The sequence below is a fragment of the Squalius cephalus genome, assembly GCF_949319135.1.
Source record: "Squalius cephalus genome assembly, chromosome: 7".
In the NCBI taxonomy this organism is placed as follows: Eukaryota; Metazoa; Chordata; class Actinopteri; order Cypriniformes; family Leuciscidae; genus Squalius; species Squalius cephalus.
In genome coordinates this window covers 34268046-34294605 of record NC_137128.1, presented here as the reverse complement: position 1 = coordinate 34294605, position 26560 = coordinate 34268046, and the positions used below count along the sequence as shown (strand labels likewise).

General features: G+C 38.4%; 3 protein-coding genes across 4 annotated transcripts in view; 2 read left to right on the top strand and 1 right to left on the bottom strand.

Annotated features, from left to right (window-relative positions):
* The window catches only part of skila (SKI-like proto-oncogene a), a 31727-nt gene extending 27743 nt beyond the window's left edge, over positions 1–3984 (top strand). Inside the window, exons 7-8 of the mRNA XM_079877769.1 lie at positions 374–595; positions 1572–3984. Coding sequence (XP_079733895.1) covers positions 374–595; positions 1572–1820 — 471 coding nt within the window. The 3' untranslated portion in view covers positions 1821–3984. The remainder of the gene's footprint in view (positions 1–373; positions 596–1571) is intronic.
* An 8932-nt stretch (positions 3985–12916) lies between these two features.
* On the bottom strand, positions 12917–14110 carry gpr160 (G protein-coupled receptor 160). The gene has a single exon (XM_079877600.1). The coding sequence runs from the start codon at positions 14026–14028 to the stop codon at positions 13204–13206; it is 825 nt and encodes a 274-aa protein (XP_079733726.1). The 5' UTR covers positions 14029–14110; the 3' UTR covers positions 12917–13203.
* A 3779-nt stretch (positions 14111–17889) lies between these two features.
* On the top strand, positions 17890–25837 carry nadkb (NAD kinase b). Of its 2 annotated transcripts, XM_079877403.1 has the most exons (12): positions 17890–18089; positions 18897–19157; positions 19236–19319; positions 20109–20238; positions 20398–20506; positions 20632–20717; positions 20903–21005; positions 21112–21266; positions 22743–22842; positions 24081–24238; positions 24377–24459; positions 24744–25837. In XM_079877403.1, exons 2-12 carry the CDS (start codon positions 18907–18909, stop codon positions 24901–24903), a joined length of 1419 nt encoding a protein of 472 aa, XP_079733529.1. In that variant the 5' UTR covers positions 17890–18089; positions 18897–18906; the 3' UTR covers positions 24904–25837. The 2 variants fall into 2 exon arrangements, with proteins under 2 accessions (XP_079733529.1, XP_079733530.1); XM_079877404.1 differs by lacking the exons at positions 17890–18089; positions 18897–19157; positions 19236–19319 and adding an exon at positions 19422–19593.
* Positions 25838–26560: the final 723 nt, after the last annotated feature.

Here is a 26560-nt window from a genome sequence, read left to right as displayed (position 1 = left end):
AAATGATTCATGCGATTCTGCCCTAGATTTTGGCCTAAACGGGGATATTAAAACGCAGCGTGATTTCGCTTCCTTCTGTATGGCGCAGCCACCGTCTCAGGTGCACGCCTATGATGTCTAAAAATGCTCCTCTAAATAGACAGCTCACTAGAGGTTTGATCAGAGCCAGGGAGATGGACTAGTTGTGCATCTGAGAAGCTCTTTTGTGGGTCCTGTGAAAAGAGAGGGACCTTGTTGTATAGTGTAAAGGTGAAGGCCAGAGCAGAATGGAGTATGTTCCCGTTGAGCTTTATCACCCTCGACTCATCCACTACAAACCCTGACCTTTGCCACACATTGTTTGATGCATGTCTTGATGTGCGTGTGTGTGTAGGAGCTGGAGGCAGTTCGCGGGGGCGAGGCGGCCAGGCTGAGGGAGTTGTCTGCGGAGCAGCTGGAGCTGCAGAACGAGCTGGAGGCGGTGCACACTGAGCATGCTCAGAGACTGGGGGAGGTGCGGCAGGAGCAGAGACAGCTGGAACACCGACTGGAGCAGCTCCGGCAGCAGAGCTGTGCCTGCCAACCCAAAGAACAGGAGGCGCAGTACAACGCACAGGTAAACGCGAGTGCGCTAGAATGACTATACCCAGTGTGAATTATTCCTGTGCCCAATGCAATATGCTGCATGTATCAGCACAGCATATCTGTGTGGGAGTGAATCAGTAACGGGAAGAGAGATACGCACGCACACTGAGATGGAGAGTCAGTGTCTGGCTGACTTGCACACTGGGCCTGATTTCAGCGATTATTTAGGGCAGTGGTTCTCAAACTTTTTAGAGCAAATATCCGGTCTAATCAAATCAGGCCATCTAAGTACCACCTAATGCACAAGTAGCCTATCCGTACTGCTGATATTACTGCACATTTGTTTTGATCACATACATAAATCTATTAAAATTGAAAAATTACCAATGAGACAATTTTTTTAGCATATTGTAATATTTTTACTATTTTTTATTTCCAGAATTGTGTTAGAGTATCACATTTTGAGATCCATTGATTTAGTTATTGTGTGTGTTATGCTTGTCTGTTGCCTTTAATGTCATAAATGGAGTCTGTGTCATCAGATCTGTTATTTTAAACCAAAACTATTAAAAATCGTTTTGGTAATTTTAAATAAAGCTAAAATTAAGTTAAATAAAATACAAATTTTACGTGAAAAACTGAAAGAAAGAAAAAACATTTAAGTTATATTAGAAATATTTAAAAAGTACTTAACAAAATGACAAACTTGAACTAAAATAAAAATTAAAACTAATGAAAGCTAATTCAAAATAGGAATAACAACTATAAAAATATGCACGTAATACTGATCTAAGACTTTCTGTTCACGAAGTGAGTCACTGAGGCATTAATACTTGTTGCTTTAGTATAGTTTTATAGTAAAGTGAGCGACACAGTAGACAAACGTTTTACTATCACATTCAATTCAATTGGTATCACTGAGTATTGGTATGAACTGAGGTTCAATTTGGTGTTTTATGAAATATTTTGCGCGTTCCTATTTCTAACTCGTCTCGTTCTGTCTGCAGCTGTGCGAGCTGCGCTGTCGTCTCGAGCGTGCTGAGGCGGAGCGGCAGGAACTGCAGGAGGAGCTGTGCAGAGAACGAGAGGCCAGAGAGAAGCTGGAGCTCATGATCTCAAAGCTTCAGCTGCAGATGGTCCAGTCTGGCACCAAGGGAAGCCGCAGCAGTAGCCCTGCTCAGCCCCCGACCCCCTCCGCAAGCCCCCAATCCCAGCATTCCCCCGTTTCACCGGCCCAAGAGGTAACCTCCGGATAAACTCCTCCTGCTCGCCCCGTCTCTCGCACACTTCCACGCCTGTAGCCCAGGAACGCGCTTGCCCACTCCCTGCAGAGACAGACAAACACAAGACCTCTGCAGAAAAGAGCAGCTCTCCCATAAACATTTCCCTTTGTGTTCCCTTAATGTTCGTTTAATTTAAAAAGACTTTTCGTGTCTCCTTTTTTCCCCTAAGTCGACCTGTCCTCGACCAGTCGTCAAGCATTTTTTTTTTTTTTTTTTTGGATGTACATGTTTGTCATAATTTATAGTCGTGCTGAGAGGCTGATGGGACAGAGGAGGTGTTTCTTTTCAGTACTTTTTACCTCCTGTGTCATTGGGACAGTGCTTGAGTGCTTTTCCTGTCCAAGCCCTTTGGATACAGGAAACAAAACTGACACTCAGTAAAATACTACCTGTCACACGGAGCCCCAGGATGCCAAACAGCAAGACGCCAATGCCCTGCGGCAGCAAGAAACCACGTGGATGTTTACTTTTTATTCTCATTATGTGTATCATTATTTCTTACAGAAAAAAAGTTTTTGTTAATATCACAAAAATATCAGTAAAATATTATTATATAGAATTTCAATTCATTGTTTCATACAAGTGATTCAGAAACAGAGGCGCCCCTTACTGAGGCCCCCCTGGTTTAAGGTCATAATCCTCCCCCTCTTCCTTTCCTTCTCCCCTCCATTTTCTTTCCCTCCGTCCTAAACTGCCTGATGTTTGTCTTTTCAGTCTGGTGTTGATTATATGTTTCCTGTCTGCACTGCTGACCCTTTGCAGGCTGGTATATGACAAACTCAGTTCATTCCTGTGTATTGCAGTAAGCAAAGACTCGCGTTCGCCCCCTGCTGGTGAACACTATGAAACTTGGCCCCCATTTAAAGGGATGGTTGACCCCAAAAATTACATTTTAGCATCATTTACTCACCCTTATGTTGTTTTAAACCTGTATGAGTTTATTTCTTCTGTTGAACACAAAAGAAGATATTTTAAAGGATAGTGGTAACCAGACAGTTGACGGCACCCATTAACTTACGAAATATATTTTTCCTACTATGGAAGTCAATGGGTGCAGTGAACTGTCTGGTTACCACCATTATTCAAAATATCTTCATTTTCAGAAGAAAGAAACGCAAGCCGATTTGGAACAAAAGCAATGACACAATTTTCATTTTTGGTTGAACTTTCCCTTTAACTACAAGGAAAATCTGCAGTTGTTAAAAAGAGGTTTCAGGGTTTAGTGCAGTCCACCTCACTCTCATGTTCAGCATCGAAAGAGTTCCTGTAGTGTCAAAGAACTTTATTGGTTTATTTGATTGGAAATTTCAAGACTAAGTAAATCAACATACTATTTTCAAACAAAGCACACAGTTGACCTTAAATTTGGAAATTTCTTAGTGAATTTCCTCAAGGCTCCATTAGTAGTGTAATTGGAGATGTAAAGCACTGAAGTACGTCACAATCTCTCATAAACCAGAGCTGATTTCTTTATGCTGATAAATTCCCTACAGTTTTTGAATGCTGGATTCTAGGTTAAATTCCAGTGTTGTGACGTATTTCCAAGTGAAACGGAATATTGAACAGAGGGCAGGGTTTTACTCTAGCGCTCCTCCTCTCCATCTCTGCTCATAGCAGACTAACGGTTTGAGGGGAGTGGCTAGGCGTTTTCAACCCAAGCCGTCAAACCGACGTCATCAGAGAAGGAACGCCATTCCAGACCGGAAGTAACTTTTCAGATTTTGATTAAAGATTACCACGGCAAACAATTTTTTTCTGTGTATTAACTTGCACGGATTAATTGTTCACCATATGATGTGATATGCGCTAACAAAGTAAATAGGGTCAATTTTGATTTCATGTCGACTTGGCTGTTATGTATTGGGTGTTTTAGGATTGGGTGCCTGAACTTACTTTCTTTCTTTTTTTCATATTCCCCCTCTTCATTCCTCTGTGTCATTATTCTGGATGACTAAACAAACAGGTCTGACAGAGACAAAGAAAACAGACAGGGGGCCAAGGGAGGGATATTAAGGAATTATTGCTGTCAGGTTAGCTCTGTCACTGGGGGTTGAGGAGGTGCGCTTTCTCTCCACTGAATGGATGCCCACCATACATCAACTGTTAGATGGACACAGAAAGTGAAGTGTTTTTGCCAGTAGTGCAGTTTGTTCATTCTTTCATCAGTTCCAAGTGAGTTTGTAAACAATATTAGACCGAAATGATAAAGGTGACCGAAATGATTTTTCCATGATGTACATATCTCGTATAGAACATTCCACTGTGCACAATTCATCAGTTCCAAAATCAGCGTTTTTCTAAACCTGATAACGTGTACAGTGCAAAACCTCTTAGACGTAAAAAGAGGAAAACACCCTGATTTATGTGAATATATCGCAGCAATGAAGAATTTAAAAACAAGACTATATTGTAAATGAGTGCTTTGCCATTTTTTAACTTTTCTTGAAATTATTCAGAAATTATTTAATGTATTAACTAATAAAGATTTATATACACTTTGTACATACGGTAGTCATTAATATATTAACTAAATTCTTATAAATAATCTTTCAAGGTTTCTGATCACATTTGCAAAAGCTGGGTGTAGCCCAAGCTCTAATTAAAATGTTTTTTTGTTTTTTTTTGGCCTGAAGAGTGGTTGTTGATAACGTGTGTGTATGGTGGTGAGGGGGTGGGATGCATGATGCTCAGAAGAACCCCTACACTCCATCCAACGGGGATTGGGAACAGTGACGTACGCTGCCCGGTACCCACTGTCTCCCTACAGTGGGTCATTTCGTCCCTTTCATTGGAGCCCACTGAGTCTGACAACCTGTTGTTATTTTGGTGGTGTTCGCTTTTCAGCTTTTCCTCTTCCCCATAATTTGAAATTCTTACAAAGAAGGGAGTGAAGTAATGCATGTATTGTTAGATACTATATTGTTATGCTAAAACAAAAGATTCATTATTGCTAAAGTGGAGAGTGAATTTTTTTTTTTCTTCTTTTGTATTCTCTCTCACATATACAAGCTTTCAAACAAATGTTCCTCCATATTGTCTGAAAAAAGTAGTCTTTATGTAAATAGACACAAAATGTGCTCAAGAGCCTAATTTAGATGCCAGAGACCAGAGACTTTTGATATGAGAGACTGTGTGTGAGTGGCAAATGAGACATGCTTACTGAAAAGAGCGATTTATTTTATTTTATTTTATTTTATATATATATATATATATATATATATATATATATATATATATATATATATATATATATATATATATATATATATATATATATATATATATATGATTTCATTTGTAGTTCTTTTGAGAGATTGTAGCATTTGTTTTGTCACTGTAATACATTACACACAGCGTGTCGACTACAATTTATGTACAACAAGTATTAGGTTTCTTTTATTTTCACCACAGTTACCTCTGTAGCAGCCAGTTTCAATGCTGTTTTTGATAGTTTTTGGGTATCAAAGTGTATTTCTGAAGCTTTTTAGAGTATACCTTTTCATTTGTAACGTGTAAATTGCATTTTGTACACAGGGGGGCGCTGTATATCTTCTATATAGAATGCCATGTTAAATTTGAATTACGGGCATAAGAATACAGTACTCTTTAGACTCTAGAAACAACAGACCTGTTTTTGGCTTTTGCAGTATTAAGAAAATGAATACAGATAACGTTGTACATATTTGAGAGGTGTGAAATAAGTTGAATATCTGATGTGTATAGGCCTGGTATAATATATTAGCAAAATTGTACCTTAAAGCAACCTAATACTAGAGTTTTCCAGCAAAGCTACCATGTATTTTGCATTCTAAAGGCAAATATCCCATTTTACTGGGGATAATGAATAATGTGGCTCCCTTGAGCTGATTAATGGCAAAAGGAGACAAAAGAAAATTACAATTATATAAACCGAACATTTTTTATATTGGTAAAAATACACGTAGTATACAAATAACTACCTGCCAGCACAGCATGTGTCCCTATTATATCGATCACACCTTTTCTAATGTGTAACTGAGACATTAATACTAAAAAAAAAAAAAATCAGATGTGATGCTTTTTTTGGAGAACACACTCAACACTGTAATAGAAATGATATTGTTTATGACTTTTGTAAACAGCAAAGATATTTAAGTTGTAATTCTGAGATATGAAATGCAGTGTTTGTGTGTATCATTGCATATGTTGCCAATCCTACAGTGTGATGAGAGTTTTTTTTGCTCTTGCATGAAAATGAGACGTTGCTCTCCTACCTCATGTTGTGATATAAGATGTTTTCTAAAGCAGACGACACATCTCAAACTGTTTATCATGATTGATATTTACGAGTTGAATACATGTACATGCTTTTAGCTAATACCTCAGTTGTATCTAGTATTTTATTGTTTATTTCCCCTCTTTCAGACATTGTAAATATATATTGTATAGACAATGAACTTGGATTCAATTCAAGTAAAGTTCTGTAGTGTCAAACCGGTTGTGTTATTGTACTTTTTGTATTTATAGCACATATACTTTGGCCGATTTAGCACTCAAGCTATGAAAATGTAAAATATAAAATGGGAAAACACTTAAAATGTGTTAGCATTAAAGCTAAATTTGACATTTAATTCACTTAACTTCCCTTTTTTTTTTAAATGTCAAAAAATTGAGTGTTCATCGGAGGGGTCCAAGACCCCATGACTTTTGTCGCACTTGAACCACGAAAACACACACACACACACACACACACACACACACACACACACACACACACACACACACACACACACACACACACACACACACACACACACACACACACACACACACACACACACACACACACACACACACACACACACACACACACACACACACACACACACACACACACACACACACACACACAGACAGAATGGATTAGAGGTCAAATTGACCCCCATAGGAATGAATGGAATGAGAGGAATGCTTCAGTACACATAAAAAAAATATATAAATGCTTAAAAATTCAAGCTAAAAATGCTAAAACAAAAAATGATTTTTAATGTCTACATGTGTATCTGAATGCATACTGAATAAAAACTGCCTTTAGGACCCAGGGGTAACAGCTCATTTGCTCCAAATAGTGATAGGCCATCATGAAACATCATGTTATATTATTATTTTTAGGAGAATGGGGGATAATATCTATATCTATAATGCCTGCAGAAAAGACATCTTGCATATAGGGGAAAGGGGGGCAAGAGCAGTTTCTTTCCTTTTTGTATTTGTATTGAGATTAACATATGGTCCAGAACGATAGACTATAGAGTGTAAAACCATAAAAAGCTATAGGCCTATGTTTCATAGTTATGTCTTGTGGGGCTGCTTCGCTGCAAAGGTGGACCTTGGCTCTGTTCCGCTAAAGTAAATGCTTTAAGAGAGAGACCAATTTCTGTACAGGTCAGTCTTTGGACTCAGACCTTGCTTCTTTTGCAACCTGTTTTTTCAAAGAGAGATCTCTCAACAACTTTATTTTTCCTTAGGCAAGAATATTATACTCGAGTGTGACTTATATTTTATTTAGAAATATTAGAAGTGATTTGAACTGTTCATGTTATGTTTCTTTATTCAACTTTAAATCCTGATTTTGGATGAAATATTATTATTTCTCATTTATTATTTGATCGTCTGCAGCTACGAAAAAAAGAGTCATGGCTGGACAATTTCATGCTCCTAGTCACCCTGGTATGTGTAAATGTGACAAAAACAGACATAAAACCAGCTTTTACAAACCCATTGCAAATATTTTATTGAAAGTATAATCTATCAAATGCAATTAACTAATCATCTAATACCATTAAATATTAAGTGTCTAGGCATATATGTGTTCTTGTATTAATTTTCAGGGCTTGTTTTGTTTGTTCTGTGGATGCCCCCCAGCGGTGAACCATCGAAATTTCGAAACAACCTCGTTTACTGAAATCACGTGACTTTAGCAGTTTGATTCGCATTCCGAACTTTTACAGTCTATGGTTCCGATCCGAACCATTCAAAACAAGATTCGTAAAGGTTTCGAAACTTCACGAAGCAGTGTTTCGAATGTGTTTGTCTTACCGAATGTATTCTGTCGGTCAGCAATAACCTGTCACATTAAGTGGGCTGAATGAACATACAAATTCATTCTCTGCCAGTATTCCTTAATCTCACTTAAATCATCGCATTTTGAAGTTTAATCATCACATAACAATTCCTGTTTTTCCGTCTCCAAATTTCAGACATTTTGAAATGATAATTAGGCCTAAGATTTTTTATTTTTACCGACAGGGGCGGGTGTTGCAAGGTTTTCGCCATGGTTTTCGCGTGCAGCCGTCATAGGCAGCCGTGCACGAGCGCAAAACCTCACAACACCCGCCCCTGTCGGTGATTGGTTGGAAAACTATTTATTTTGGTTTTGAGTGTTTGGCTAAACCGGGTGAAAACAACTGTTTTTGTGTGCAGATCTCAGAGCCTAGGCTGCCTACAGAGACGCGGTTTTTTGACGGCATGCTTATGGGACGGGCAGCTAGCGGATCGTTAGGTAAGATTAGATGAATGTGAACATTTATGTTTGGGCCTGAAATCGCTGATACCACCTTTAAGACTTTATGGTCTTTGGCTACATTAGATAAAACTTAATTCAAGACTTTTTAAGGACCCGCGGGGACCCTGTCTGTAGACGCAATAATATAGCTAGTGCAATATTTGGGTTAAGGTTACTCTGTAGGAGTTTCGATTTTCCCATAGGTTTTTGGATTATCGCAACAACAACAAAAACAAGCTCTGTGATACTGACACGTTTTGTCCAACAAGATAATTTTCACAGATAAACACAACTTGTAGGAATTTTGAAGCCTAAATGCAGTCGCCAGAAGTAAAAAGCTACATAGCCTATCATTACTCTCTATCTTCCAGAAAGAACAAAAGGTTATCATCTACATAGAGACATCAATATTAATAAGAGAAAAGCATTGAACATACATTTCAAATGATAATAATTTTAAACACATCAAACTATATGATTACTTAAAATATGATTGATTACATTTGATTAATTGATATTTAAGATATGAATGTGTAATGATAAAATATAAACAAGAGATATAATTTTTTTTTCTTTTTCTGATTCATCACACTGTTTTGACCAGCAGGCTTCACCAGAGCGTGGCGTATCCGAACTCTTCGAAACAGTGAATCATTTTGCGAAGCAATTGGTTCAATTGATTCAAAGCTTTGAAAAGCTTTGTTTCTCCCATCACTAATATGTAGAACAAGTAGGTTACAGAATGAAATATCATTTGCAAAATATGCAAACACTAGCCATGAATAAGGCTATGCCACAGGAAGATACAGCTGGCCTTCCATGGAAAGGTAATGCATGTTGTAAAGAGTAGTCATCCAACATTAATTTCCCTATTACGTTTGCATTTATTAAAACATATATCTGTCTGAATCTGTCTTTTTTGTCTATTTTGTCATCTCAGTGTGTCAAGGAGTGAAGATACAGTAGTCAACACACACATTACTGCAGTAGGGGTAAAATCTTTGCGTGGCAGGGGCAGCTGCCACTCAACCTGTCACCACTAGGGGCAGCTGCCACTCGACCCGTCACCGTTATAGACCCATCACCACTAGGGGCAGCTGCCACTCGACCCGTCACCGTTATAGACCCATCACCACTAGGGGCAGCAGCCACTCAACCCGTCACCGTTATAGACCCATCACCACTAGGGGCAGCAGCCACTCGACCCGTCACCGTTATAGACCCATCACCACTAGGGGCAGCAGCCACTCGACCCGTCACCGTTATATGCACCTGCCACTCGACCTGTCACCGTTATATGCGACTACCACTCGACCCGTCACAGATATACGTGCTTGCCACTCGACCCGTCACGGATATACGCACCTGCCACTCGACCCATCACCACTAGGGGCAGCTGCCACTCGACCCGTCACCGTTATAGACCCATCACCACTAGGGGCAGCTGCCACTCGACCCATCACCACTAGGGGCAGCTGCCATTCGACCCATCACCACTAGGGGCAGCTGCCACTCGACCCGTCACCATTATAGACCCATCACCACTAGGGGCAGCTGCCACTCGACCAATCACCACTAGGGGCAGCTGCCACTCGACCCGTCACCGTTATATGCGCCTGCCACTCGACCTGTCACAAGACCCGTCATGGATATACGCACCTGCCACTCAACCCGTCACTGTTATATGCGTCTTCCACTAGACTCGATTCATCACACTATTTTGACCAGTTGGCTTCTCAAGAGCGTGGTGATCTGAATGCTTCGATACAGTGAATAATTTTGCAAAGCAATTTGTTCAATTGATTCAAAGCTTTGAAAAGCTTTGTTTGTCCCATCACTAATCTGTAGAACAAGTAGGTTACAGAATGAAATATCATTTGCAAAATATGCAAACACTAGCCATGAATAAGGCTATGCCACAGGAAGATACAGCTGGCCTTCCATGGAAAGCTTCCTTACATGTTGTAAAGAGTAGTCATTCAACATTAATTTCCCTATTACATTTGCATTTCTTAAAACATATATTTGTATGAATCTGTCTTTTTTTGTCTATTTTGTCATCTCAGTGTGTCAAGGAGTGAAGATACCTTAGTCAACACACACATTACTGCAGTAGGGGTAAAATCTTTGCGTGGCAGGGGTCACTCAACCCGTCACCGCTAGGGGCAGCTGCCACTCGACCCGTCACCGTTATATTCGCCTGCCACCTCGACCTGTCACCTTTATATGTGCCTGCCACTCGACCTGTCACTGTTATATGCGCCTGCCACTCGACCCGTCACAGATATACGCACTTGCCACTCAACCCATCACGGATATACACACTTGCCACTCGACCCATCACCGCTAGGGGCAGCTGCCACTCGACCCGTCACCGTTACATGCACCTGCCACTCGACCTGTCACCGTTATATGCACCTGCCACTCGACCCGTCACAGATATCCGGGCTTGCCACTCGACCCATCACCACTAGGGGCACCATTATATGCGTCTTCCACTAGACCTGTCATGGATATACGCGCCTGCCACTTGACCCGTCACAGATATACGCGCCTGCCCCCCGACCCCTGCCTCGGGACCTTACACAATATGTAAGGTGTTTTTTTAAACAAAATACAGCGTGTATCCCCTGTAGCTAGCGGGAGCCAGAACGGTACACACAATAAGTCAGTATTCAACATTAACCAAACTATGACAAAATTAGCATTTAGAAGACCAAACCCAACGTTGAAAATGAAAATCAGGTTGATTTCAGAATCCAACGTCAGATTGACGTTAATCTCCAACGTTGGACAGACGTTGTATTGTGGTTAAAATGAAAATCGTGTTGACGTCAGAAACCAACATCAGTCGTGTTCTAACGTCAACTTTCATTTCCAACCAAAATGCAACCAAAATCATTCCCTGACTGACGTTACTACTTTCTACTCGAGGACCTTGACAGAAATGTAGTGGAGTAAAAAGTATGATATTTGTCTTTCAGATGTAGTGAAGTTAAAGTAAAAAGTTTCCAGAAATAATAATACAAGTAAAGTACAGATACTCAAAAAGTGTACTTAAGTACAGAACTCAAGTAAATGTACTTTGTTACTGTCCACCTCTGGGTCTCTTGAACACCAAACCCCACACAGCTTGCATGTGTCAAAGCTATTGTGCCAAGCTATCATAGCAAGTTTTATCATGACTGTCAGTGTATAGGGACAGTAGCAGCATGCCACGACATTGATGTAAAACCTTGTCATAACATACATATTATAAACATTATGTATTAATAAATAACCACGTTTAATAGTCAGGTATCTCCCCTTTGTTATTTAAATAAACAGTTTTAATTGAAGCAAAAATGGTTTTATTTTATGAATGTTGCAACTGCCCCTGTGGACTGTCAGTTGCATTTGACTGTCTATTCAAGTATAAATTGTATTATCATGTGTATGTTGCAGCAGTGTGGGTGGGTAGCTGACAAATGGGGGTATGTTGTACTGTATTAAAATGTTGGCTTTCCAATACAAACAGTCTCTGAGAATCTCAAGGAAATACAAAAAGTGTTGTAACCGTCCCAGCTCTCCCCTCTTTTCCTTTTTGGATGAAATCCCTCTGATGCGGTCTTATGTAAATATTCTTAAATGGCAATAGTATCAGGAAGTCAAATTATAAACCGGTCAGATTGCTAGTTTCATAACTATTCCATACACGTGTATTTTCCATGTAAACCTATTTGGTTTAGCTTATTTGTATAGACTGAAACAACACTTCAGTAGCTCTACGTTTGAAGCAGAAATATAATAAGGTTACTAACCTGTTGGTATAACCTTGGTGGGCAGTGGGCTAGCCTACTAACGCTGGCCCAAACTAAAAGATTTTCAAAATGTGAGAGACCCACTGATCTAGGCTATATAATGACATGAATGTCATTCTATAGATCAGTGGAGAGACCACTAACAGACTCCACTCAAACCCATCGGTCCCGAGTCCCGACGACTGTGTGTGTGAATCATGGGTGGGAACCATAGACTGTAAAAAATGGTGGGAACACGGAAAATCTCGCAAAATCCCTCGTGTAATGTAGGCCTATGTGACTTTAGAGTAAACATGCATGGCGGACTACGGACAAGAAGAAAATGTGATAACAGCGTTTGGACCATATAGGCTACTGTAAAAAGAGACTGCTTTTTACAGAAAAAGAAAGAAAAACGTTTGGATGATGAAGTTGTGGAGACCAGTTGCGGAGCTCACCTCCAGCTCGAGCAGTAACCTGAACAAGGATTGATACTGCGCGTGCGCGAGCTGGGAAGTTCGCTTTGGAAGTTTCGTTCAATGTGACAATCTACAGACGGCGTGCGCGTTTGTCCTCGGGGTTCCCCCCCACACATCAGGATTTATGATCGTAAATATTTAACATGTTGTTGGATATATTTGCGATTTAAGACACCTCAAACCACTGGAAAATCTAAAATAATCCGTAGAACCATCAAGAGAATCAGTAGCCTACCGTCGGAAGGGGAGAATTGGGCCCAAAATCGGATCGATTATCCTGTAGCCTAGTGTGTAGCTGCTTTAAATTGACCTCAGTAGTCTTATAAAGGGTGCTGGTATATTCACTTTTATTCTACTAAAGAGAATCAGGTTTTTTTTTGTTTTTTTTTTTAAACAAACCACGTGTGTTTAATTTTCTTTTTGTAATGCAAACAGAAAAACAAATATGCATACTCCACAATAAATGGTCAAACATTGAGTGTTTTAACTTCAGTGCGGTCAGTTTGTTGTCCATAATTACACTCGTAAGCTCCATATGTAAAACAAAAGTAGGCCTACCAGGAACAAAAACCATCTGTAAAGGTGTCGGTTTTCTGGACATTCGGGGCAGAAGAGCGGAGACACAATGTCAAAGCGACAGAAAAACTGTTGAGGAAACTCAACCAGATGACGTTTAACTGCAGGTGCGCATGCATCTCTATCATTAGCAGCGGTGCGATGATCATCAGAATGAGAAACGAGGCCCATGTGCTGAGAAACGTATGCATAACACTCCTTAAACAAAACAAACAGCATTGAGTGGAATGCAGAAAAACCTGCACCCTCCATTTCTCAAACGGAGTGTATGAGTAAAGCATGACAAAGGAGACTGCCAGTAGTAACGTAACAAGAATCTGAGAACTCTGAGGGCTACTGAACAGCTTGCACTGGTGCTTCTCATCATCTCCAAACAGCAGAGCAACGTCAGCCACCCAGAAAACATACAAAGCTGCTAGAATCCAAAGGAGACACACTCCCGCAATGTAAGTCAGCTTTTGTGTCCAGGATGTATGACTTGAGTTTGATGATAGGGTCCAGAAGTTATCTAGTCCTACAAGGAGGAACACTGGCCAGTGGAGCATGGCGTAGATAAAACAAGCAATCTGAGTCAGTAGGCATATGTAGTACCTGGTGAAGTGCCAGCCTGAGATGCTGACGTCTTCCAGATAGAAAATAGCTGTGAGGACAAAACTCAAGAGACTGTCAATCAGTGCCAAGGAAATGCAAAAGAATCCTGAGAAAGTCCGGATCATGTAGTGTCGCTGTACCACGACCACCAGCCAGTTCAGGAAACTCTTGAGCCACAGAACCAGCAGAAGAGAAGGGATTGCTGTATCCATGGTAAGGCATAGCCCACAGCAGAAATCACAACAGTCACAATTTTAGTCTTTGTTGTAACTGGCAAGCAGTTCCTCACTGAAACAGTTTACACCAACTGTCAGTAGACACACCCCACTTAAGCTAAGCCCAGCCCAGCCCTATTCAAACGAATAGCCCTTTTCATTGGAAGTTCATTATTAAAGCATGTATGTGCATCATTTTTTCCACACAATTAAATTGTGGTTTTACCTTTCAAGTTAATCTGTTGTTAGGTACTATTGCTGATTCAACAACACTACTCATTCAACAACTTTATTAAAATAGATCTAAAATTTAAAATGAAAATAACTAGAGTAGCATAGCAGCAATAGAGTACTTGCACTTTAATTAATCAATTACTATATATATATATATATATATATACATACATACAGTATATATTCTTTTTATGAACGTCATATTTCCGAAGCTATACTGTCATTTAATTTAGCTACTTTTCAAATATCTATTATGTGTAGATTTTATTATTGTAATCTTAAACTGACAATTTATTATAAAATTATGAATTTACATTTACAACTATGATGATCTAAACAAAGTGTGAAACACAGTGTGAATAATCATGAACCATTTCATTACCACAACATTATTATGTGACGATTTATATCCATCTGTAAGAGAAAAATATATATTTGATTGTGGAAATAATTGCATGACAACAAACTATTTTTCCACAAATTAATTTTTTCCCCCTAAAGTTTCCCAAAAGTGAAAGAGAAAGCCACATGATAAATCATGTTATCACAAGCAGCTTATCCATAGAGCTAAGGCAATTATTAATATATATGGAAGGCGTACGCAGTGTCATGCACACAAATACCAAACAGTATAATGGTAACTCACAAGACACTAAAAATAAGTGTGAGTAAAAAAATAAAATTAATATTAATTTTTTTACAGCATATTAAATATAAAATAAAATCTGTATTGTGGTGGCAATGACATTATGGTGAAAATGTAAAAAAAAAAAAAAACCTTGACAAAACTTTTCCTCAGTCATGCATGTGTGTCCACTGTTGGACATTTGTTAGTAGACACGTTAAAAATAATTAAATAGTGAGAATGTGAAAAGTGTTTAGGAGAGTTTATTACTTCAAGTCCTCATTGTCTCTTCAGCTAAGGTTAAAAGAGTATATATCATTGTGTGAGTATATATCATCTACCTTTCTCTGAGAAAGAAGTGGACCAATACTTTCTGATGCTGAGGCTTTCCTGTAGCTCAAACAGAGCATTGGCACTTGCAACGCCAAGGTCATGGGTTCAATTTCCAGGGAAAGCAAGAACTGATAAGAATGTAAATGGTGTACCTTAAGAACTGATTTTCCTGCTAAAACAAAACTAACGCACCCTGCAATAAAGCCATAAAATGCACCCTGGACAGCAGATAGCAAAGACAGAGCACAGAACCTTGTCCTGCCCAAACTTATTTCCTTGTCCCCTTGTTTGACTTCAACTCATCCCCCCTCTCCCTCCTCAAGGCACTGAAAGTTCATTAAGAATGTCTATATAACACATATGGTATATCTTGTGAATATGTTGTTTTTCCTTTTCATGTTTGGTTTCATTTTAAGTGTCTTGGTGCGATTGGTAAAATGGTCTTAATTTCATTACAGTCATTGGTTTAATGAGAGAGATTGAGAAATTAGGAGAATCCTAATTTCTTTTTACCTGACAAATAAATGTTACATCTTGATTTATTCTGAAGTTTCAGAAATCATTAATTTTAGTAGATTAAAAGTGTAGTCTGGAGTTTCCGCAAAACTTTGTCCAGGATAGATCAAACTGGAGGCACTATGAATGGAGCATGGGGCACATCTTAGAACATCAGAACATCTTACTATCTCCTGACTTAGCATGTTGTATGCTGCAAATATTATACAAAAATACACCTATGGGTCTGCAGTGAGCGGCTGCATAGGGTAAAATACTTGCACTGCACCCTCTGACTATTTCAGGACTGGCTAGTTTGTGATCGTGAGCTCACATTCGCGACGTGACGACTCAAACCGACACTAGGTCCGTAATGAACGAATAATTGAAAGTATGGGATAATCAGAATAATCAAAGATCTAAATTAATTCATAATCAATATTTATGATTATTTTCTAATCAGAAACCTGATCTAAATTTGATTATCATTTGAAATTGGAGTCAAATTACGCATAGAGCTAAAGTAATACTAAAACTAAATTCCAATAAATTAAGTGAACTTCACTGGAGCTCTGAAAAGACATGCGCATTATACCTTCGCCAGGCCGTTGGATTCCGTCGTTGGGCCAATGGGTGGTCCTTACACTTGAAATGCAATGTAAGTCACTTTGGATAAAAGCGTCTGCCAAATGCATAGATGTAAATGTAAATGATGTTTAAACCTGGGATGTATCATGAGTGATTGTTCTGATTATACGCTGGTCATAATTACACACTAATGGCTCTGTCTCCATCCCTGGCTAAAATTGCTGTGCCTGGTCACAATTTACAAGATTCAGGTGCAGCTCAATCCTTCTATGGCTGTCCAATGAGCCCAAGACAGAGTGTTAATGAGAAGGTTTTGAGATAAAATCATGGTTTGCTTAAATTCTTAAATTCACTTTTTGACCAGAGGTGGTTTAAAGTGAACAGATAACAAACCTTTTAACTTTCAGAACTCAAAACAGGTTTTAAAAAAAAGGTATTTTGGAACAAACATTCGAACACAAGACGATGAATATGTTTTTACCAATAACATGTTTCAGGATCAACATCTTTGTTGACCTAGGATAGGAACAACATTCCAATCAATCATCATGGATAAGTTTACAGATCATTTTAAGGCTTAAAACCAGTGTTGGAGCTTCTGCACCATTCTTATTAATCTCTCCTTTCCCTCTGACTTCAGGGGTAAGTTGGGTTAATAATAGGTTTAGTGGTAAGCAGGGTTAGGACTATGTTTTTGGACAGGAATGTTCCAGGATCAACAAAAGATATTGATCCAGGAACATTTCTTGACTGGTTAGCATAGCCCAATTAGCACTTGCTGGTAAACAGCCTACTACTATTTTCACCCAATAATCACTTTTCCCCAATTGATGGCCATGCAGTGTTTTATTTATAAAAATATTCACACAAATTCTTCTTTTTACTATTGCAGACATTTTGCCAGTAGCCTTTTTAACGTTATAAAGCAGTTTAAATATATCAGAATCCTAGGAACAACGAACAAGTAAAGATAATATTAATGTATCAGCTGTTTTTGCATTGGTTTTATGTACGGTTTCATTGCAAAAGCAGAACGTCACTGGAAGACGGATGTGTTAACGAGTGAAATGACAGAAGAAGTGCAGCTGCTATTGACATGATATTCAACCCATGTTGAAATAATGAAAAACTACAGACCACGCCTGTTTGTTTCTTGCTTTATTCATCCTGGAAAAGTATCCATTTGTGTAATCGTCCCAGTTACACAACTAAGTAATACAATTTATCATGTGACAAGATTAAATTAATGTCTTTTTAATTTTTGTAATGTTTATTTAGGCCTAGGCCTACTCGAGAAACCTTGTGAGGTGTAGCCTAGTTCACAATAGGCGTTTGAATAGCAAGCATACATAGGCTTCTTCTTGATTTGTTGAGTTCAGGTTGTCCATAAAGGGCATTTTTTTTCAGCATGACTAAATAAATGTATTAAAACAACACAAAAAGCAAAAATAAATAAATAAAAAATCGATGAAGCAAATCAAGGCAATCTAATTAAGGCAATCTAATCAAGGCTATCTAATCCATAGACAGTATAAACGATCTAATCAAGGCGATAAGAGTTTTCATTTGCTTCTCAGAGATTCTGCGCAGCAACTAGAGTGTCAGCCTCGTGATGTCATTGTGGACATCCCATAATAAATAATATTAACAAGCCGTTTAGCGTGGTTTAGTAGAAATAATATTGCTGTCAAGGTAACGCGGTCTAGTGTATTAAATTTACCTCTTATGTGGTGAAATACTGTAAAGTCCAAAAGGGAAGTTTCGCGGTGTTTCCTGTTGTGTGGTAAGCGCTGGGGAAGTGTGTCTGTTTAGCTAACGTTAGCTCCGCGCGGCTAACTTAACTTAAGGGAAGTTTTGGGCGATGGATATGATCCTACTGATGTGTGTTTTCAGTGCAATGTCTCGTGTCGCTTAACCTATTTAAGACAATTGCACCTTGTACGCATTAATAACAACAAAACCCTTGTTAGTAGCTTGATAGTTTGCATGTTTAGTAGTATGAGTAAATCTGCCTTTGCGTATTGTGCAGCACACATCAGATGCGTTTGCTGGCTATTCATGGTAAATAAATACATGGTTAGTTGACAAATAACATGTCCATGGAGTTATTTTCATCAACACTAAGGTTTTAGTGTTGCAGTTTAAAGTGACTATATTTTAGTATATTTTAAAGTCTTCACCCCTTGACACCTTAAATCACCTAGTTTGTGCTAAATTGCATTGCAATATGGCGAATTATGTATATATTTAATGTAGTCTCTAAATTAAACTAAAAGTTAAATGTATAATAATAATAGAATGGTGTTAAAATTAGTTAAATAATAGTTGTGAAATACTAGTGTCTGAATGAGGGAGGGCATATACATAAAAATGTATTTACACATGACACCAGCTGAATATTGATTCATCTGTTCACACAAGCCATTGTTTTGTAATGCATGTCAAAATGTCTATTTTGATCAACAATATCTTAAAGCAGGGCTGAGATCAACCCCTAGACCCCTGGTGAGGGGGCTCAATTAAGTCTTCCACCTCATTTTTAGAATTTATTTGATTCTTGTAATAATGTTGAATTTTTTTTCCCCGTAAGAATTGAAGGCATGGAAGACGAGCTGCCCTCCAGAAAGGTGGAGGAGGATGGTTCATCTAAGCGGTCACAGAGGCAGCAGGAGCGGCAGGGGAAACTTCCTAGGAGACGGAAAGAGGTGAAGAGGTCTCTTCGGAGGCCGGACTGTCCAGAACACCTGTCTGGGGGAAGCGTACATCGATTGCCTGAACAGCACGAATCAGAAGCCTCTGCATCAACGGAGGACACTGCCGAGAGTTGCCCAAAAAGATGGGATAGATGCAGGTATATAACATGCCATTTGATGTAGATCAGTTAAACTCTAAAGATAAAAATGTGAAGTGAAATGTCTGTTTGTTCCAGACGAGGGCACTTTCTACATGGACCATATCCTGCTACTCACTTTGGACCCAAAGCTTGTGTTCTTCCCAACCCGACCTCAGTCATGTAAGTAAGCGCAGACAGGTCTCCTTTAGGTGAGGTCACATCCCTTGTTACTGTTTAAACATTAAGTCAAGCAAAGGATTGGACAAACAAGTGATAGGACCCTGTGTGCCAGAGGGCGTTTTTTTTTTTTGGGTGGAGCTGGATTGCAGTGCAGTCGGGTACTGCTGCTACCGTCACAGGAGCGTTCATGTTGGAACTTTCTAACGGACCCCTTCCAAAAGCCCTCCAGCACTATGCCTGTTTTACACCCCTCAGGACAAAACGCACGCAGAGGGTAATGTGGGGTTTTATGGTTTGATATCTGATGTTGTGCCTTCACATTTTCTTCATATTTCTGTGTCAATAAGGATGATTAGAGTGAATCTAAAAATGACTTATTCTGGATGTCATGCAACATTACATTTTTGAAATTATAGAAACCTAGCTGTTACTTAGGCTTGGTTATTCCTTGGTACAATAAATAAAATGTGCGTATTAAAGATTTATTTAAATATTTGACAAAGTAAGAAGAAAAAAACAGTGAATGTGTCATAACACCTATTATTTGGTGAAAATATTATTATTTTAATTCCCCCCCCCCCCCCCCATTTATCAATATCAAGAATGATCTGATCCTAGATCTGCCTGCCAGAAACCAAAAGCAGAAGTCCACATTTACAGTGCTTACAAAATGTTTGACCATGACTGTAAGTTGCGTAATGAGTGTACAAAGTACATGCAGTGTTTCTCTGTGTGAAGTACAGTGCAGACTCTCAGAATGTTTGCCTACTCTGTCGACTTTCCCCGCAGGCACATTCAGGATCCAGCCAGCCAGCGGCTCACCTGGAGCAAACCACCACTCAATGTCCTGATCATCAGAAAGATCCAAGACGAGACCCTGCTGGAGCCGTTCAAAGAGCTTTGCAGGTTTCTCGTGGAGGTAGGTTACACAAAATCCAATCTAAAAGCAACGCTAGTTGTTGATTTTGTCTTTAAAGCTACAGGTGCTATTTTTTACCCTTTTATTTTCATTATATTATATAAGATTTATGTTTAGATTTGGTTATACAAATTTGATCTAAATTATTTCTACCTTCAGGAGAAACATCTGATGGTTTATGTGGAGAAGAAAGTTGTGGACGATGGCTCTCTCATGAAGGATGAGTCATTTTCAGCCATCCGCAATCAGCTGTGCACATTCAGGGAAGGTATGAGTGAATTGTCGGCAGGTTGACCAGTAACAGGATTTACATGACCCTGACACACCATTAACCAATAATGGAGTAGGTGCATTAGGAAAATGAGCGATTCATCATTGTGTTTGTTCATACAGGGTATGACGACATCTCAGACTGCATTGATCTGATTATTTGTTTGGGTGGAGATGGGACTCTTCTGTATGCGTCATCTCTTTTCCAGGTATTCTCTCTCATTTGTTTGTGCACAAGAATCTCCTACTAGATCATTCTCAGCTGCTTTCCATTAGATGGTCTCTGTGTGCTCCATATTAGCTGAGAGAATTTGGATATGCAAAAGGTAGTTGGAGATCGATTTAAGAATCAAATGTGGTTTAACCATCCCAGGTTTTGTCTCATTTGTTTAAGGGCAGTGTTCCCCCGGTCATGGCCTTCCGTCTGGGTTCCTTAGGATTTCTCACACCATTTAAGTTTGAGTCCTTTAAAACAGAGGTGGATAAAGTTTTTGAAGGTAGAGTGATTGAAAGTTTCTTATATTTTCCATCTTTGAAACTAGACAAACTTGTTTTAGTAGCGTGTTGTTTGTTATCTGAAGTGTTTGTGTCTGGATCTTGTAGGTAATGCTGCCATCATTCTGCGCAGTCGTCTGAAAGTTAAGGTGGTGAAAGGCATGTTCCAGAGGGACGAGCAGCTCTTCAGCACTCAGGAGAACGGAATAGTGCCTCATAACCACATAAATAACGAGGCAGGCAAAATCACTCTGCAGTTACAGGTAACGCAGCACTCAATCAAAACATTGGGCTTGAGACAAAGTCTGTCTGTTATTTGCCCACACATTTTGGCACACAGGGCAAAAAAAGTACAAAAGGTTGTTTAAATACAAACACTGACAAAATGCAAACTTGCAATCCACCAATTAGGACACTGGAAAAAAATCTGATGATATGGTGTCTACCAGTCACATGACACAAAGGGGGATACCATAAAACAAGCTAAGGGCCTTTTTTTTTGTCGTGCCATTTTACCTAGTACTTTGTATATATTTTATTTGGTACAATGTTTTTATTTTTTTATTTAAGGAAATCAATACTTTTTTTTTTTTTTAGCAAGGATGTGTTAAATTAATCAAAAGTGACAGTAAAGACATTTATAATGTTATAAAAGATTTCTGTTTCAAACAAATTCTGTTCTTTTGAACTTTCTATTCTTCCAAATATCCTGCAAAGAAAAATGTATTACAGTTTTCACAATAATATAAATCAACCCCACGACTGCTGTCTTCTTATTAACATTACTAATAATTAAAAGAGCTGTTTTAAAATGGGAATAATAATGATGTTTCTTGAGCACACAATCAGCATTTTAGAATGATTTTTGAAGGATCATGTGACACTGAAGACTGGATAAATGGCTGCTGAAAATTCAGCTTTGCCATCAAAGGAATAAATTACATTTTAAAATATATTAAATTAGAAACGGCTATTTTAAATTAATAATATTTTACAATATTTTTGTTTTTACTGTATTTTGATCAATTATTTGCAGCCTTGTTGAGCATAAGAGACTTTCAAAAACAATTGGTAAAAATCTTGCTGACCCTAAACTTTTGGATGATAAGAGTACTTATTCATGCATATCCACAAACATAGGCAAATAAATGTATACATATAAATGCATATACCTGTACCTGCTCACAATGAATATACAATTTATTAGCTAGCCATAAAATAACTTACAACTTTTTTTAGAATGCAGCATTCATATACATTAGTTATAGTTGTAACTATAAATTGTTATAAGGGTTGAGGAGACAAGTAAAATGTCCTCAAAGCAGATCTTGAAATTTGTTGCACAAGAAAAAAACATGAATGTCTGCCATGTAAGGGCACTCTTTGAATATAATAAAAAAATAGTTTTTTAGGCCAAAGAAGCTTAAACAACTGTTTAGGCCAGTCTAATTCTACACTTGATGGTAAAATTAGTTTGTTTTTTTTTTCTTCTTTTTTTTTCTGTCCTTCAAGACTGTTTAGAGACATTTTCCATGGTGACAGACATAATAGGAGTTATTTGAAAATAACAGCTGTGATAGGTCTGTCAGTTGCCATAGCAATAACATGATGTCATTGACAACCTGCTCTTATGTCTGAGATGCCAGAGTGGCATGTGATTTGTGCAGAAATACACCTGCTTTTGTGTGTAATTCATCCATTCACCATCTGTGTCATGGATATTATGTGTGTGTATGAAGGTGCTGAATGAGGTGGTGGTGGACAGAGGACCCTCATCCTACTTGTCCAATGTTGACCTTTACCTGGATGGACGTCTCATCACATCTGTACAGGGAGACGGTGAGCACAGATTGGCCCGACCAGTTTTTATCTATCTTAAGAAATTAATACTTTTATTCAACAAAGTTGTGTTGAATTGATCAAAAGTGATAGGAAAGATGCATTGTAATAATGCTGTTTTTTTTTTTATTTTATTTTTTCTATTCATCAAAGAATCTACAAATGTATCACGGTTTCCATGTAAATATTAGGCAGTGCAGTAGTTTTCAACATTGATAATTGCAAACATTCAACATTGCAAATCAGCATGTTAGAATGATTTCTAAGGATCATGTAAAACTGAAATAATGACAGCTGAGAATTTAGCTTTGCCATCACAGTAATAAAATAAATTAAAGACCCCGTGGTGAAAATCAAGTTTTTAATGTTGTTTATATGTTTGTGGTATTTTTTTAAATATGCTCTAAAATTCATAAGTCAACATACCATAGCTGAGTATTTTCTCTTTAAAACTGCAGTGAAAAAAAGACAATATAACAATCATATATATATATATATAAAATGTTTACTGTATTTTTGATCAGATAAATGCAGCCCTGATGAGCATAAGACACTTCAAAAACATAAAAAATATATGTGTAGCTTATTTTAGACGCACTTCATCTAAGGCTGCGTTTACACTTGCCATTAACAGGCGACCTGTTGTTGATGTTGTCCACATACACTTTGAAAAGACAAGCGTAAACGCGCTTCTGAACGGAATGTTATCCGATCAGCGTGTCCAGGTTCGGAGGTAGTCGAGGACGCATTGTTATTGGATCTCGGTGTAATGTAAACGCAATCCAGCCATCGTGTCTGCATTCACAGGTGGACGTCACACAAAACCCCGCCCATTGTCATTATTCCCCCTCCTCTCTCTGGAACTGAGAGCTGTGTGGTTTTGCAAGATTTGTAAAATGTCCCCCAACTGAAAACTGTAAAAGAAAACCCACCACTTCAGGTCGACTTTGCACTTTTCAGGTCGACAAAAGCCTGGTCGACAATTTTTTGTCGGAATGCGAGATCCGATCTGTTATCCAGATACAGAAGCCACTTGATGTGGACAGGTGTAAACGCACTGTGACTTATGATCGGATCACGGTGATCGCATGTTTATGCCAAGTGTAAACGCAGCCAGTGTTTGATTCGTTTTTTTTCTTCTAGCCCAAGCAGGTCACAGTAAATTATGGTCTTTTTTTGCTTTGACGAGTCCAGCTGCCATGAAAATAATGTAAATATGTGGCTTTGTTTCTTTGCAGGTGTAATAGTTTCCACCCCCACGGGCAGCACAGCCTACGCAGCTGCAGCGGGAGCTTCCATGATCCATCCCAATGTCCCTGCCATTATGGTGACCCCCATCTGCCCTCACTCCCTCTCTTTCAGACCCATAGTGGTGCCCGCTGGCGTGGAGCTCATGGTGAGAATGACATTTTGCCAAGGTTTAGCCATTTGAATGACTACATTTACCAAGCAAACTTGCGTTTTTTTTGGTTTATTCATTATTCATCTTCAGAAGAACGGTGTTATCTTACGACAGACTGTATTTATTCTGCAGATAACGCTATCGCCTGATGCTCGCAACACAGCCTGGGTCTCATTTGATGGCAGGAAGAGGCAGGAAATCCAGCATGGTGACAGGTGACACTCGTTTATACAATCCAATAATCAAACAAATTTTACCTTCCACATAATGCAGTGATAAAACAACAGCTGTGTTACAGTTATGGAAATGAGTATCAACAGTATCAGTAGGGATCAGCACTCAGCCTTTGTACAGTTCAAATGCAGTTTGCCCCTCTTTTCATTAAGAATTCATTGACTTCATTGTATAGTAACAGAAAACGGGTAGTTTAGATTAAATCATCACTTGAACTCTCACAACAATCGTATCTGTTAATCATGAGTTTTGTTTTCCCCCATAGCATTAAGATCACGACCTCTTGCTTTCCGGTTCCTTCTATCTGTTGTCACGATCTGGTGTACGACTGGTTTGACAGTTTGGCTCAGTGTCTTCACTGGAACGTCCGCAAGAAGCAAACACGTTTAACAGATGTCAGTGACTCTTCCGAAACGGAGAACTGAAACCACCATAAAAACCAAGTGTTCTCACAGTCTGTTGACATTCCAAATGAATTCAGATTTCCATCCTGACTGGTTCTTTATATTTACATTACATTGTTCATGTTCATATTCATAGATTCATTTCATTATAGCTCACAAGTGCTCATGTTCTACCTGGAAAAATAACACATTAACTAGTTAGAGGTCAGCCTGGATTACTCGTAATTTATCGGTATCTAAAAGTTTGTTTAAGAGATGATGCATGATTGCTAAATGTCATTATGCAGACAGTTTCCTACATTTTGTTTTTGTAGCTAACGGCTTCTCATAATTAACAACATGCTGAAGAGTAACTGATCCAATTTACTTTAGAACAGTTTTTTTAATACCAAATCCATGTTTAAATAGTTGTTTAGGAAAACTGGACATGCACGTTATAGCTGGAAATGTAATTTGTCCATGAGCATAACTTTGATTTTGATGTGTTTTACAGTGCATCTGTGTTCAACTCGTAACAACGTAGCTGTTGACTAAACTTACCACAGACATGAGTTGGGCTATCTATATGGTTTGCTACAACAGTAGTTCCTCTTGTGTAGTAATGAATTGCATAGGAAGTCATTCTTTGTCAGTTGTGTTTGCAATCAGTTTTGTGCACTCTACTAGACACATTGTACATTCAACTACGAAGATTAAACACGGTTTGGAAGGCTTTTTCTTGTAGCTCACTTTAGCTGTTGTTCGATTGCCATTCAGATTGACTAACCTGTGCAGAGCCTTTATGAATATGAATCAAGTGTTCTCATTTTTCTCTTTGTCAGTTTGGCCGTCTGTTGATCTTGAGAAGGAACGTTGTAGCCTCCCTGTGGCGACACAGGATGGTGCCACATACACTGCATTTTCAGAGCTGCATTTCTTAAGCCACCATCACTTGTTTAATTTTTGCACTACATAAGCTGTAATTTATTCATTTTTACAAATGCACTTTTTGTATTTCTCACTATGTATTACTAATCCTTTATCTAGGTCCTCCCTGTGGTGACACAGGCTGCATTTCTTAAGCCACCATCACTTGTTTAATTTTTGTGCTACGTAAGCTGTAATTTGTTCATTTTTACAAATGCACTGTTGCATTTCTCACTATGTATTACTAATCCGTTATCTAGGTCGTATCACATTATTGCATAAGAACTGGTATTGCTGAATGTAAGCCGTTTACATTTTGATGTAAATAAGAGATACTATGACATGCATTTGTCTGGTTTGTAATATTTCAATAAAGAGTTTTCATTTTATCTTGACGTTTTATTTTATCCTTTTGAATATAACCTTATATTTTAGGGACTATTATTAAATTTACTCCATGCTCAAGATTTGAAATGTACCATTCAATCCTGCAGTGGTACAATCTTGTATTTAATCTTATGTATAATGGAATAAATGTAATTGTTTTTGACTATTAAGCTTCTATGTTTGCAGAGCAATGGAATAGAATTACACATATATTAAAAACTATAATAGCTTGTGTGAAATATATTATAAAAACCGAAATGCTTGTGACAGTTTTCAATAAAGCAATGCAAACTGCTTGTGTTCTATATTTTTATTGCAATGAAAGGATACAGATAGTTTTTGACAGACACTTCAATTATTCTCCATATACTGCAAAAAGACAATC